This window comes from Saccopteryx bilineata, chromosome 5 (assembly GCF_036850765.1).
Source record: "Saccopteryx bilineata isolate mSacBil1 chromosome 5, mSacBil1_pri_phased_curated, whole genome shotgun sequence".
Classification (NCBI taxonomy): Eukaryota; Metazoa; Chordata; class Mammalia; order Chiroptera; family Emballonuridae; genus Saccopteryx; species Saccopteryx bilineata.
In genome coordinates, this window is record NC_089494.1 from 251,929,991 (window position 1) to 251,944,523 (window position 14,533).

At 43.4% G+C, this 14,533-nt stretch overlaps 1 protein-coding gene across 1 annotated transcript in view; it reads left to right on the top strand.

Moving 5' to 3' along the window:
• Positions 1 to 202: 202 nt before the first annotated feature.
• The window catches only part of KCNIP4 (potassium voltage-gated channel interacting protein 4), a 1,009,396-nt gene continuing 995,065 nt past the window's right edge, over positions 203 to 14,533 (top strand). Inside the window, exon 1 of the mRNA XM_066280672.1 lies at positions 203 to 363. Coding sequence (XP_066136769.1) covers positions 303 to 363 — 61 coding nt within the window. The 5' untranslated portion in view covers positions 203 to 302. The remainder of the gene's footprint in view (positions 364 to 14,533) is intronic.

Below are 14,533 nucleotides of genomic sequence, written 5' to 3' on the forward strand. Positions count from 1 at the left end.
TCCTGGGCTTGCGGAGCCAAGTATCCGCTTCCAGCCCGCCGGCGCCTCAGTCGCCTCAGTTGCCCCCGCCGCCCAGCACCGCGCAGCGCCCGCGGCGCCCCCCGCCGGCCTGGGCCCGCACCTGCAGCCCGCTCCGCGCGCCCTGCCCGCCACCGCCGCTGCCGCCGCCGCCGCCGCTCTCGCTCCCCGCGCAGCCAACGCCGCCGGGCCGCACCGCCAGTGCGCTCCGCTGCCAGACCCATCGACAGACGCCCCGGAGCGGGTTGACTCGTGTCCTGCTCCTGCACACCACGTCCCCAAAGATGAACGTGCGCAGGGTGGAAAGCATCTCGGCTCAGCTGGAGGAGGCGTGCTCCACGGGCGGTAGGATGCCAAAAGCATGCGAGCGGGCGCCCCGCTCCCAACCCCCTTCTCCCGCAAGCGGAGACCCGGACCCCTTCCTAGACTGGGGACGCTTGTTGCCTTCGCTGCACGGGAGACAGTGGCCTAGGCGGGACTGGGAAGGGGAGGTGGGAGCGGAGGGAACGGGGATGTGAAGGCGAGGGGGTGCACGCAAGGTCCAGGTCGCGGAAAAAGAGATGTTTGAAGTGTGTGTGAAACTCGCCGGTGGCAGCGTCCCCTGCGATCCTGTGCCTACTTTTGCCTTCTCTGAAATTTTCCGATGTTGTTTATGCATTTGCCAGTTGACTCCAGGCCACACAGCTCTGTCCCCTAACACCTGGAGATAAACGGGCTGAAATATACTATCGATCCTTTCTCTCTACCTATCCTTTATGCTCCAAACATTTCACCAAAACTCTGTTTTCTCCCCTACTAACAAACAGGCGAATGCTTCCCAGGTCAGGGTCTTCAGAGGGAGCTCACGCCTTGTTTGATTGCCAGTTACAGTTTATAGTGTTCAGGGAAAATGGTCCTCAGTGACACCTGAAAATAATTCATGTAGCACTCGGCCTTGGACAGGTACTGGGCACTCTTGGGCAAGGTGCTGGGCCTTCCGAGTATCGTGCATTCTGCGAAAGCAGGAGGAGGACTGTTCTGATGAGTTTAGTGAGACCAATAGTGAAAGGGGGCGGGGAGACCCTGCCTCCCCCAACAGAGTGTCTTTGGTTGAATCGATTTGTTGTTAGGTGGCTTTGATGTATACAGTTTCTCTTCTTTCTTTCTTCTTTTTTTTTCCCCCTTTTTTTTTAGAAGAGCCATTAATAGAATGAAGGTTGTTACAGGGACCATGGGAGTAATAAAGGGCTGGATGTTTCCCGGATTATGTAAGATGTGGGGGTCACACATATGGCTACAGCCTAGTTTGGATTTACAGGATGAAAAAGTTAGAAGTGAGGGATGTAAAGTTGCAAGGACAGAGGTATTTCCACGTCCTTACCTGTTTATATTCAGGGAAATGGAGTCACCTCAACAATTTGAGCCTGTCACTCTATTTTGGACATTCAGAAACAGGACACTTGCCACTCCACCCCCCCACCCCGCCCGCTTTCTTCCAGTAGGTCACTGTAACTGGGAGGACACTATTCTTATGCAAGTATGAAATTATAAAGAGACAAGTCTTGATCCTTTATCCTGGGGAAAAAAAATATATGACCATCACATTTAAAGGCCTCAGTTGGACTTGTACTGATGTGTAGTTCTAATTTCACTTGTGACAGTAGGTCCCACTCATTGCAAACCAAGTACGTCTGGAATATACCTTAGGAGGAATACTCATAATCTTAAAGAAATTTAATTTTTCTGGATGGCAGGTGTGCAGGGGGCTGGGTAGTTGTTCAGTTCACAGGGTCTCTGTTCTTGCAGTTCCTTTGACTTAGAGTGGGGTGAAGAGCTAGCTGGCCCTGTAGGGACTGCACTCGTGCAAAAGGCAAAGATTGGGAACTCAAAGACAGCTGAGGTTGTAGGAACAAAAGTCTGGGGTACAGACAAGGTGCTTGGCATTATTCGGTGGCTCCTTGGTGGTCACAGCTTTTGGAAAGGGCTCAGTCCCCCACTGGCCCGATGGGGATGAAGGTGGAAACAGCATGTCCAGTCTCTTCAGAGGTCACAGGTGGCCATGATTTCTATTTATTAGATAAAATGAGAAAAATGAAATCACATCTGGGGCATATAATACATTTTAAAAATTAGAACTTTTAGTACCATCTCTAGAATGAGTATATGTTCATTGTTCGCTTGGCGAATGGAAAGATGCTGATCTATAGCGTGGCTGAGGTGAGACCAAAAGTGAGGAGTTTTATGCTTGAATTGATTTGACACCTGTTTCTTTCATTGTATTCACATGTTTTTAGAATTCATTGTTGTATTAGAAAAATAAAGAAAAAATAGCTCAGAGCATGTTTTATTTTTTGCTCTTATTATTAGAGAATGATTGCAGAATATGTAGTTTCTATTATTTTCACCAAACATAAGCTTTAGTACTTCGGTTACTTGTGCTTACAGAGAGGGTGGTCTTTACTAACCCTGGGGGGATTTTAAAAGGTTTATACTCTATTTTCAGTTCTTGTTTCAAAACAATAGCTCTTGATCTCATGTCGCCTTCAAATGAGTGGGATATTTGCATAACCTCCAACATGAGGGTAATGGTTTCCCTTGAATGTATATCAAAGATCAAAGAGGTATCTCTTTGATGAAGTTTTATACAATGACTTAATTGCAATTTAAACAGAATTTAACTGGAAGATCAAACTGAGAGGAATGGATGAGGAGGAGACAGAAACCCAGGAATTGGAGAAGCGTGTGTGTGTGTGGGGGGGCACACTCTCAAGTGTATGTATTTCATGACTTGACACTACCGCCGGAATACTATAAAAAATGGTTTGTTGGGATAGAAAGGAGAAAACCCCAAGAAAGGGAAAGTAAAGGGAGACATGTAGGAAATATGGGAGCAGGGTTGAGTTGTGTAGCTGAAACTTTATAATAATATAGCTAAAAAAAAAATACTCTCTTTTCAACAGGTAATGCATTTAGTAATCTAACTGATGGACACCCTTTCTAAGTCACTGTAGTTGAAACATTGTACATGCTACAGAGTTCATAGGATGGACACGTGGTAAATAAGTCCATATGAACAGAAGGTTTCTTCTCAACTGTAGTGCTCAGGTTTACCTGACCTCTCATTAGCTTCTGCATTAAATGAAAGGCCTGCCCAGAATATATTCTCCATGTCATTGTCTATTCCCATTATTTCACTCCCTGGCCATAGAATCAGACATAATCTTGAAACAATGGAGAGACAGAGGGAGATGATAATTCGACAGTGTATTTGAAAAAGAATCAGAAATAAATAAGGTCAGGAGGAAAAAAACCCTAGGAAATTAGTCACTGGTGTCCTTAATTTGTTCTGTCGAACTTCGGGATGGCAGATGCTATGTGATACAAAGTACTGGTAAAGTGTGGAGGTGCGTGTTTCAGTAGTTGTTGAAGGAGGTCATGGAGAGATGTGACTGCTTGGGTAGCATCCAGCCCGACCCAGGCAATGGGATGCTCCTTCCTTCCGCCCCTGTCAGTGGGATGTGTGCTGTACCTCCAAGTCCCACAGCCAGAACCATTTTTAAGGACACACTCTTGAGAGAGCAATAGCTGTTGGGACCATTTGATTGGCATACATGACCAAACCCAGGCATGACCTCTATATAGAATTTTAACTTTTAAGATTCTGGTGGGGAGGGGGCAGAGTTCAACTTGTCTTGGGTGGCTACCTAAGAGAAGCCACCCAAGTAAGTTTCCTTGCTTCTTGAACCTGCCACCTGCTAGTCCAGGTGGTCTGTCTGCTTCTTCAGTCTCTCCTTGCCCATGGGGGTATCAGTTTCACATTTTACCTGAAAAATTCCCACAACCAACAACGGAGTGAAAAAGCTCTTCAGTTTTGAGTTGTTGAACGGATGTCTCATGACTCTGGCTTAAGTTTTGTATTTATTAAGGATCAGGCCAACTGAACTTAGTAAATCCACAGGATAATAGTGAAAAGTCTCTTCGCTCTGAACCCAGGAAAAATGTTTTATTACACAAGGCATTACTCTGTTTTGTTTCTGTTGGTAAGTGTGAGAAGACACCAAACAAATGACACGGCGACATGTTAAAATTCACTGACTCTCCTGCCCTTGCTGCACTTTTTTCCCCTGGCCAATGCTAATATAGAGTTTCATAAAATAAAGCTGGAGTGATTTTTAATTAATGAGCCACACAATATAAAATGTATGTGCAAGATTTCTGCAGAACTGTGGACCAGAGAGTGGTTGAACCTTTTGAAGATGTATTTTTGGGCTTCAGGTGTATGGTCCCTCTTGCTCTTTTTTGTCCTTTTATTTCCTTTTCTTATCTCCACTGGTTTTCTGGGACATGGGCATAATATTGCTTTTCAATATTTCACAGCAGAGTGGGCTCATTTACTTAGTAGCCTTCCTTCTTTGTGTGTGTGTGTGTGTGTGTGTGTGTGTGTGTGTGTGTGTGTTACGGGGTGGTGTGGGGGGCTGGAAGGAGAAAGAATGAGTGTTTAATTTGTTCAATGGGCCTTGCCATTGTTAAAAATGGTAACTACACCTGTCACTACAAGTTTATTCACCTCTGGGCATTGACTCTCCTCCTTCTTGTTAAAAATTTCTCATTTGGTTAAAGGTCCTAGTGGTCTTTCCCCAATTCACAGTGTCCTGAGCTCACTGCGATGCTCTCTGCCTTGTAGCAACTCTCCTCAGGGGACTGGGGACATAGAGTGCTTGTGTTTGCTCACTACTGCATTCCAGCCTCTATGGCAGGTCTGACACAGAACACGTGCTCACTACTGCATCCCAGCCTCTACGGCAGGTCTGACACGGAACACGTGCTCACTACTGCATCCCAGCCTCTACGGCAGGTCTGACACGGAACACGTGCTCACTACTGCATCCCAGCCTCTACGGCAGGTCTGACACGGAACATGTGCTCACTACTGCATCCCAGCCTCTACGGCAGGTCTGACACGGAACACGTGCTCACTACTGCATTTCAGCTTCTATGGGAGCTCTGACACATTACACCTGCTCACTACTGCATCCCAGCCTCTATGGCAGGTCTTGCACGGAACACGTGCTCCCCAGCAGGTATTTGTTGAATGAGGGAAGTCTCCTCCCTGCTATTCTGTGACCCTGGATTATTCTATTTACTCTGACTCATCTCACATCTCTTTCTCTGATGTTTATTTCTTTCTTGGTCCATTTTATGCAACTTTTCACAAAGTCCTGTCTTAGTTTTCTTCTCTTTCTATGCCGTCTCCCTGACCAAGCTGTAGTTTTGATGCATGTTACCTTGATATGGGGTCTTGTTACTCTGTAGCCTGGCTCAGTCCCTTTCCAGAATCCCAGACAGATATTTTCATGCCTTGTCAGTGAGACCCATCAGCAAGTGTTTAAGCACCTCAAAGTCAGGATATCAGAAAAGACATGTCCTTCCTTATAAGAAGACCTTATTGTCCAACTTGTGCTAATGATGGCGTTATTTCTTGAGCTAAACTATCAAGCCAAACTGTTTACCTTTCTATGCTACTCATTTCTACCCCTTCCGTGTGGAATCAGTCACCTTGCCTTATGGATTCTCTCCTAGTTTTTATGTCTAACTTCTTCTCCCTTTCCTGCTATTTTATCCAATCTTTCCCAGGCCTTCCTGGGTGTCTCCTGTTTGCACTAAGTGCCACTTCTCACCCACAAGCAAATGAATTTACTCAACCCTGATTTGAGTCAGCTTATTCTCCTGTGAAAAATTTTAGCAGACCTTCCCATTACTTGTAGAACCAAAAATAATATTTTCTTAGCTTGATAGTCAAGGCTCCCACAGTGTGGGAAAGTCCTCCCGACAGTATCTGCCATGACTCTTCTAGGTCTATCCTTTCACCTGCTGTACTGCACTGTTTCCTGGCCCCTCAAAATATCTCATGCTGCACCTACTGCTTAGACTGAAGTTACCGCTCCAGAGTTACCCACCGAACCTGGTTGAATGTTCAACATCAAACCCATCCTTCCAGCCTCATCTCTAATGCAAAGTCTTTCTCAAACAGACTTACTGATTTCTCCCTTCCTCTTCCCCCTCAAAAATTATGTTCTGGATCTTCATAGGTCATTTTCCTTTTATTTTAACCTACCTCTGAGGGAAAAGGCAGGATACACTACGCGTTTTTCATTTGCGGTTTTAAATTGAAACTCCATAATGGCAAGAACCATACATGAATTACTCATTTTCAGACGCCTCCTAATGACTGGCACAATGCTTCACAAAATAGTAAATGCTTAAAACACAGTTAATTGAGTTTAAACCACATTGCCCAGTGGTAGATCTATCCAAGACCCAAAATTACAATTCACAGTCGATTGCTTGTTAAATCATGTACCGGAAGTGACGTTCTCTCTTGGTTCCCTGTCTTTTCCAGTCAGTGGAACAGGTAAGTGAGTAAAGTAATATGACACCAGGACAGTGCTCCTCTGAACTAGGCATGTGCTCACATCTGTAATGCATGGCTATGAGAGTTTACATTGTTTCTAAGTAGAGTTTAATAAGTGGCAAGGTTTTCTGTATAGTTAGGACAATAGCCAATTGTCTCTGGATTGTTGCTATGACTCTCCCTCATCCTAAATACCTTCCAGACCTATTATCTCTAGGATGGGTAGTCCAAGAGGCTCCCAGTGGGTAATTATCACCTCTCCTGGTTTTCCTTCAAATAAGACAGTGGGAAGATTAGTTATGTACTCCCTCTGTGTCACGCTCATGATTGTCCACGCTGGTCTGAATTCATGTTACAAGGAGTGTCCCTGTCTAACAGTTCCCAGCCTAGAGCCCAAATGGCCACACTACTTATTCTTTCCAGCATCATTATGTCTCCGTTATTATTATCCTCATCTGATGCTAACCCCTTTCAATGTAGCGATGGCTGTGGGATGGAAGTGGACACATTAGCAATCTGAGGCACCATTCAGTGTATACACGTCCATTTCCTTTGGTGCACTTTCTCTCGTGCCAGACTCACAGACAGAGTCAGGCTGACTTGGGAGGGATTGAGAAGGGAAGTGGAAATGGTGACAGGGATGACACAGGTGAGGTATAACCCTTTTGCTCTCCCCACTGGGGCCCAGTCTCTCCATGGTCGGCTGCTCTACATGTATACATAGGCCCATAGCAAAAGGAGAGACTCTCCGGGTTTCAATATTAAGTTATCCGTACACGCTGACCAGCTAAAGAGTAATTTGAACAGGAGTGTGAATATGGGATTTGCCATATTGAACAGTTGGTCTTCCTGCCCATCTTAAAGGCTGCTTTTTCCTCCTGAACAAACACAGCCAGGGTGGCTGAGTGGCTCTCCCCCTGGAAGTATGTTGTCCTTTTAAATACCCTATGGAGGTGTTAGTAACCTTGTAGAAATTTATTTCCTCTACATAGTCTGCCCCAATTATTTATTTAGGTAGAAATGAGCAGTCAACCGTTTTACAACAACAGTTTATAACTTTTTGGTTACCTGACATTTGGATGGATTTAGGGAGATGTCCCCCCTCCCCCCAAGTATTCAGGCAGCATCTGCTCATGAACAGTAAATAAAATGTCTTTGGGGAATTAGCACTGGCATTTTTTATAGGTCTCTACTTTAAAAAGGTTTTGGAGGAAAAATAGACTTTCATTTCCAGATGTCAGCTTCTTAATATTTTGAAGGATCTTTTGAGTGAAGCAGTTTATTTTAAGAAGGGATACTATCTGTATCCCAAATGCTAATGAAAATCAGATTTGACTGATAACGTAACTACTACATACAGTCTGATGACTATGTGTGCTACCTTTCTCTCTCTCTCTCTCTCTCTCGCTCTTTCTCGCTCTCCTCTTCATTGTAATACCATCTGCACATTGTATTTATGGATACTAGGGTGTCCCCCAGAATGTCCCCAAATGTCTTTTTTTCCAAGAGAAGATATGAATGGCTTTCCAATGTCTTTATAAGTTTCATGATATCGGGTGAAAATAGCACATGCAACTATTAAAGTGAGCTGCATCTCAGCACGGAGATTCTGCCGGGGATTTATTTTGGATTGTAACTTTTTGTACTTTAATGAATTTTCATTAGACTAGCATGAGAAAGTACTTATAAAAAAAGTGGTTAAGTTTGTAGCTTTTAGCTATTATTTAGTATGGTAAGTGCTCCAGAGATGTGTTGAATGAATTTTTATATAAAGTTTTCGATAAAATTTATATGTTTAATACTATGGTTATATACCCTAATGGTGGAGATACACTCTTTTATTGTAGTTCAACCCATTCGTTCACTGTGCAAGTTGATCGATCTTTAAGTCACTACCTTGTTGTGTCTGTGGTGAATATGAAAAGAAAAAAAGCAAAACCAAAAATATACACACAACCAAACAATTATAAAAAAATAACAAGCCAGACATTTCAAAAATAGATCTGTCAAACCCACTTCTCAGAACAAGTTTAATTTGGAGATAAGTTTCATTTAGAGTAATTGTATTTAATTTAGAAAGTAGAGAGCATAGAAAATAGCCATTGAGTATAATGTTGCTGTTCTTCTTTATTCTATAAAATGGAGGTCATCATGTCCACTTATAGATGACAGGGATGGATTCTGTGATGATGACATTCATTTAGTGACTATTGACAGAGAAAATAGTTGGTGCTAGGATGAGTGAGATTTAGAGTCTGCCTGCAGAGAGCTTACTGTTTATTCAGCGGGTATCTGTTGAGGACGCCCCTAGGAGAGTAAGTCCTCACTGAAGTCAGTAGGTTTTTGGAAACTGTGACATTAAGCAAAACAACATATTAAGAAACTAATTTTACTAATTATAGGCTAATTGATATAAACTAGAGTTAAGTTACTAGGGAATACTTCTGGTCCATTTGAAAAAGATAAATAAAAGCAAGTCAGATCAAGATTTCCTAACCTGCTGATTCAGCTCAGGATCGTGAGTGGTTGGAGTTGTCCCAGCAATTCAGGACGCAAGGCAGGAAGCCATCATGGACAGGTTGCCCTTCCGTCACAGGGCTACACACACACACACACACTTAGACTGGGCAAGTCAGACACGCCCGTTCACCTCACGTGCACATGTTTGGGATATGGGAGGAAACTGGAGGGCCTGGAGAGACCCCACACAGACATGGCAGAGCATACAAATTTCATAGACAGTGGCCCTGATGGGGAATCGTTTCTTTTTGTTTGTTTTCCTCATCAATCTTCTAACAAAATGACATTAAAGGAAATGACATTATTCCAGCATTTGCTGTATTTATAGTAGAGTAGGGGAGAAAAGAAATAACTAATTATGCATATTTTAAAATATTCAAGGCCCTGGCCAGTTGGCTCAGTGGTAGAGTGTTGGCCCAGCATGTGGATTCAGGGTTCGATTCCTGGTCAGGGCACACAGGAGAAACAACCATGTGCTTCTCTACCCCTCCTCTTTCCCCTCTTCCTTCTCTCTCTCTCCCCCTCTCTCTACCTCTCCCACAGCCATGGCTTGATTGGTTTGAGCACACCAGCCCCGGATGCTGAGGATGGCTCTGCTCCATGGAGTCTCCACCTCAGGTGCTAAAATAGCTTGGTTAGAAGTATGGCCCCAGATGGCAGTTGCCGGTTGGATCCCAGTTGGAGTGCAAGTGGGAGACTGCCTCTCTATCTTCCCTCCTCTCACTTGGGAAAAAAGAAATGCTTCAATTAAAAGTCACAGGATACCTGAATGGATATAAGAACAAGACCCATACATATTCTGTGGTCAAGAGATCCTCTTTAAATTTAAAAAATATATATATTCACTCCCATACAGAAGTAAAGATAAAGTGAGATGAATGTTAAAAGGCAAAATTACTTCCAGTACCATTTTTTTCCAAGTGGATGCAATGATCTTAAACTTGACCTTTTTCAGAATAAAAGTATCAAAAAGAACTGGGCTTGAAATTCTGTATTTGTTCTGTTGTCCAGTTTCTTCCTGCGTTTTCTTGGTTTTCCCATCTATAATGAGTTTATCTGTCAACCACTTGAAGACATTGTGATATTATCTAAAATAATTTTCAAGATTTTTAAAACTTATGGTTCTGGCAATCTCTGAAGACGTGCACTTTTTTCATAAAACAAATATGATTTTGAAGCTTAGAGAGTACAAAATGAGTAATAACTTCTGTTGAAAGATGATCATAAAGGAATTGAAAATGCCCCATTCTCTTAATGTTAGTTTAATAAATGTTCCAGTAAAGACAGAGGCATTTCCCATTAGTGTAGAATTTTAAAAATGAAATCAAGTATCACTCTAATTGTTAAATGTGATTTTGTATATCATCTAGCCCAGTGGTAGTCAACCTGGTCCCTACCGCCCACTAGTGGGCGTTCCAGCTTTCATGGTGGGTGGTAGCGGAGCAACCGAAGTACGTATATAAATAAAAAGATAGATTTAACTATAGTAAGTTGTTTTATAAAGATTTATTCTGAAAAACTTAACAAAAATCCAACATAAAGTATTTGGTAAGTAATTATTATTATATGCTTTAACTTGCTGTAACTCTGCTTTATAAATTTTATAAAGTAAAGTTACTTCCCTACTTTATAAATCACCATTACTGTGGAACCGGTGGGGTGGTTAGAAAATTTTACTACTAACAGAGATACAGAAGTGGGCCATAGGTATAAAAAGGTTGACTACCCCAGATAAGATAACATTGTGAGTACCTGTGAAAGTCAGAGTCTGCTAAACCATTCCTACCCATATCTTTTCCAAAAATTCTTAAAAATCACTTTTTCCATATCATTCGTTTTCCCAAACTCCCTGGGGCTTCAGGCCACGGCTCTCCCTATGGAGGCACACACAGTCTTTCCGCAGTCCGTTCCCGTTCCCTCTCCTCCCGTGGTCCGGTTTCATTAGTTTCCTGCTGAAGCTGTGATTACTGAGACAGATGGCACAGGCTCTGAAACACAGGTACATTAATTTGAAGGTTGCACGGAAGGAAACCTTTGAGAGTTCAGAACCAGGCATTGAGAAACACGGGAAAAGGAAGGTGGAAACTGCAGAACACAGCACTATGCAGACACAGGGCCTGAGGGTCTTTTCCTGCCTTGGGTTTTATAGAATAAACCCAATTTGTGATGGAGGCATTGAAAGGTAGTTTCTTTTCTGTTTTGTTTTTTAAGGAAACGCATCTAAACTGCGAAGCAGGAAGGTAATAAATACTAGTAATTCTGATGTGATGGAGCTACCAGATTTGCAGTTAAACCCTATAAACCCTCACAGTTAAAGTTGTGGAGATATACAGATTGCAGATGAAAGTTATTCAAAATACTTTCAGAATTATTGTTCATCTCTCAGGATAAATACTGACAAGGGCAAGATCTACAAACACCGGAAGATGGAACTATAGAAATCATTTGTTAGAAACGCTGCAATTTAAAAGTTACATGTATCCTTGAATCCCTGAGCGTGAGATTGCAGCTTTTCCTAAGTATCCTTAGACTAGAATTTCAGATCTCCAGCAGTGACGATTATAACTGCAGCTTTAATGTAACTTGTCCTCTAGTAGTTTTAGGAATATAAAAATGAGACTCATAGGCATAGAAGAAGGTGAAATGTTACCAGGGAGAGAGGGCCAGGGGGAAGGGAGTAGAGAGGGACAAGTATAGGGTGACAGAAAATGATTTCACTTTGGGTGATGGGCACACAACATAATCAACTAGTCTACAGTCCAAAGGCTATAGAAATATTTACCAGAAACCTGTGTACTCTTATTGATCAATATCGGCCCATTAAATTGTATTTCCTAAATCAAGAAAGAAAAATAGTTGTGTGCATGTTATTCAGTAAGAGTCATCTATTTAAATCGTGTTTATCAATTAGCTCCTATCAGAGAGACACTGCTAGTAAATACGAGAAGGCATGTTAGTTGTATAGAGGGCACAGGAATTCAAGTTTTCAAATCATGTTTTTCTTCTCCACCTCGGAATTCTACGTGATCTGAATCATGTGCTGATTCAGTGCAGCCTGTTAGCTTACCTCAGTTTCAAAGAGTGCTGCTAACTACCTTCATTGGAGCCGGGCGTACTTTCCTGATGGAGGGACTCAGCCGTGGCTGGTGGGAACTGGCTGTGAAAGTGGGGAGACGTGACAGTGAGAGAGGACACTGGAGAGGGGAACGCTGGTGTCTGATGGCACGTGGTGACCGGGCACGTCGGCTCTCGGGAAGTGCACGAGTTTCGGACGCCAGAGCTGGTGAACGGCGTGAACTGCTACAGAGCATTAGTGGCGGACGCATGATGGAGCCTAGGACGGGGTTCTGGGGTTGGGATTCGGCGTCAGATACGAATGCAGCGTCTGCTCCTGTGTGGCCTCAGCGTAGCTTCGTTTCTGGAGGAATGCCAGCAGCATCCCAGCCCATCGGCTTGCTTCCTCCTCCGTTCAGGTCTCTGTGGAAACAGTCCTTCTCTGATGACTTCATCTAATACAAAACCCACCTGTGTCTCTCGGCCCGTATCTTGCTCTTCTTTACTGAATAGATTTTATATGCTCCTCAAAGAAGAAATATATTTATATGCTGTCCCAGCGGCGGCGCCCCTTCCCTTCCCCGCTTCGTCCACACTCGGTTCTCCTGCCCGCCCTGCGGGTGCTGGGCGCAGACAACCTTGCTGAGACTGGGAATAGATATTCCTGCAAGCCCGAACTCCAGCCATCCTCCATCCTGCCCGAATAAGTCACGGATCTTTTTAATACTGTTTCTTAATGAATACAGTTGTAATTAATTGTTTAGTATCTGCCGAGTGAGAGTAAGGAGAATGTGCACACTTCCGGGACCCACAGCACTGTGCAAATATGTGTTGACCACTGGAAAATGAAGCACCTTTCAATGACCTGATATAAAAGCAGTCAGGCATTGCTATAACTATTAGGTAAGCCTCATAATTCTGCTACCAAGAAGTGCAATGAGGAACTCCTTAGGGAGCTCAAGGAGATTCTCTCTCTCTCTCTCTCTCTCTCTCACTTGCTCTGTCACTGTCTCACTCTCTGGGGCTCAGGACCCATTTTACACAACTTGGTTCCACTCAACTTATTTAGCACCTTTCATAAATCAGACATTTATGGGTGCTTGGGGGATGCCCATATCTTCTCTGTCCTCACCAATGGCTAGCAAGGAAGAAACACTTTCAACAGTGGGTTAGCAGCACACTGAGAATTTCAGAACAGTGAGTAAAGGATGGCATAGAAACATACAGAAAAAAGATCATATGATTTAAGGGTTAGAAAATAGAGGATTTGGACTCTGTCTCAAGGACAATGAGAAGCAATAGGGGGTTTTAAGCATGGAGATGCAATAACCAAATAGCCACATCCCATCGTCTGCCCGTGGTTCCTACACTTCAAAAAAAGCATGAGGCGATTATTCCAATGACCATGTTGATCATGTCCTTGTGGGATCTGTAATTATTTTCCCATCTTCCTTGTTTTTCATTGACCTTTTCTCTTCTGCTTTGTCTAACCTCAGAAATATGACTTTGGTCTGCTATTTTGAACCGATGGCTAGCCATTTAGAACCTAGGTGAGCAGTCTCCAAAAGTTGGTCAGGTCCACCTAACTGCAAAAAATGTATGATCATGTGCCTTCACTTTCATAGATTTGATCATAAATTCTACACGTGTCCTGATGATGGAAGTGTGTATACTAATTATTAGTAAAACATAACTTCTCTCTTTTCTGAGATAATAATAAATGTGACAGAAATACTAGTAATAGCAGACCCAAAAGATATGATCCCAGTAAGCTCTTATGAAGGCATTTATATTTATTCTTGACTGTTGTAAAGAGAAACATCGAATATACTAGACTTTGTGGCCTAGAGCAAAGTACTGAGTGGCAAAGAGCTATCAACAACGCACAATTTCATCACCCGGCAACTTCCATGTATATTTATGCGATCACTTACACAAATATCGTGTTCCAGAGGTAATGCTCCTTTGTAATGCTGTTATTAACTATTTATTCTTCCTAGAGGCTCAGGCCAGTTACAGCCGTCCCCCTCTCAGTACAGACCCCTTCACGTGGCTTAGGATCTGCTCCGTCCTGAGGTCTGGCATGCTCTGCCTGCCTTCCGAGATGCTCACTGTCTCGGGCATGATGGACGTGCCAGTTCCGGAGAAGCTGCACTCTCTCTGTGGACAAACATCCAAAGATGTTTTGAGGCGCACGTGAGCGAAAGCCCAATAAATTAAGATAGGTATAAGACATGTTACCGCCACAAACATATGGGGATTTTCTGAATCAGCCGTGCAGAGCGCATCTGTTCCTTCTCTCTCTCGAAGCCCCGTGGTGTGGGTCTGACACCTGCTGATTTGCGGGGAACCGGAGCCAACCCTATCTACCCGACTGCAGTGGGTCACTGCGTGTCTTATGGTGGAGGGGTTCTTCAGGCCTTCCTGGGCGGGGATGGTTTTTATATAAAAAACAAAACTCCAAAAAACAAAAACCTGAACCTTAAGTTTTGGAAGATCCTCTGTTATATGCATGTTTGTGTGCCCGGTGCCGATGGGGTGGCAAAGAAG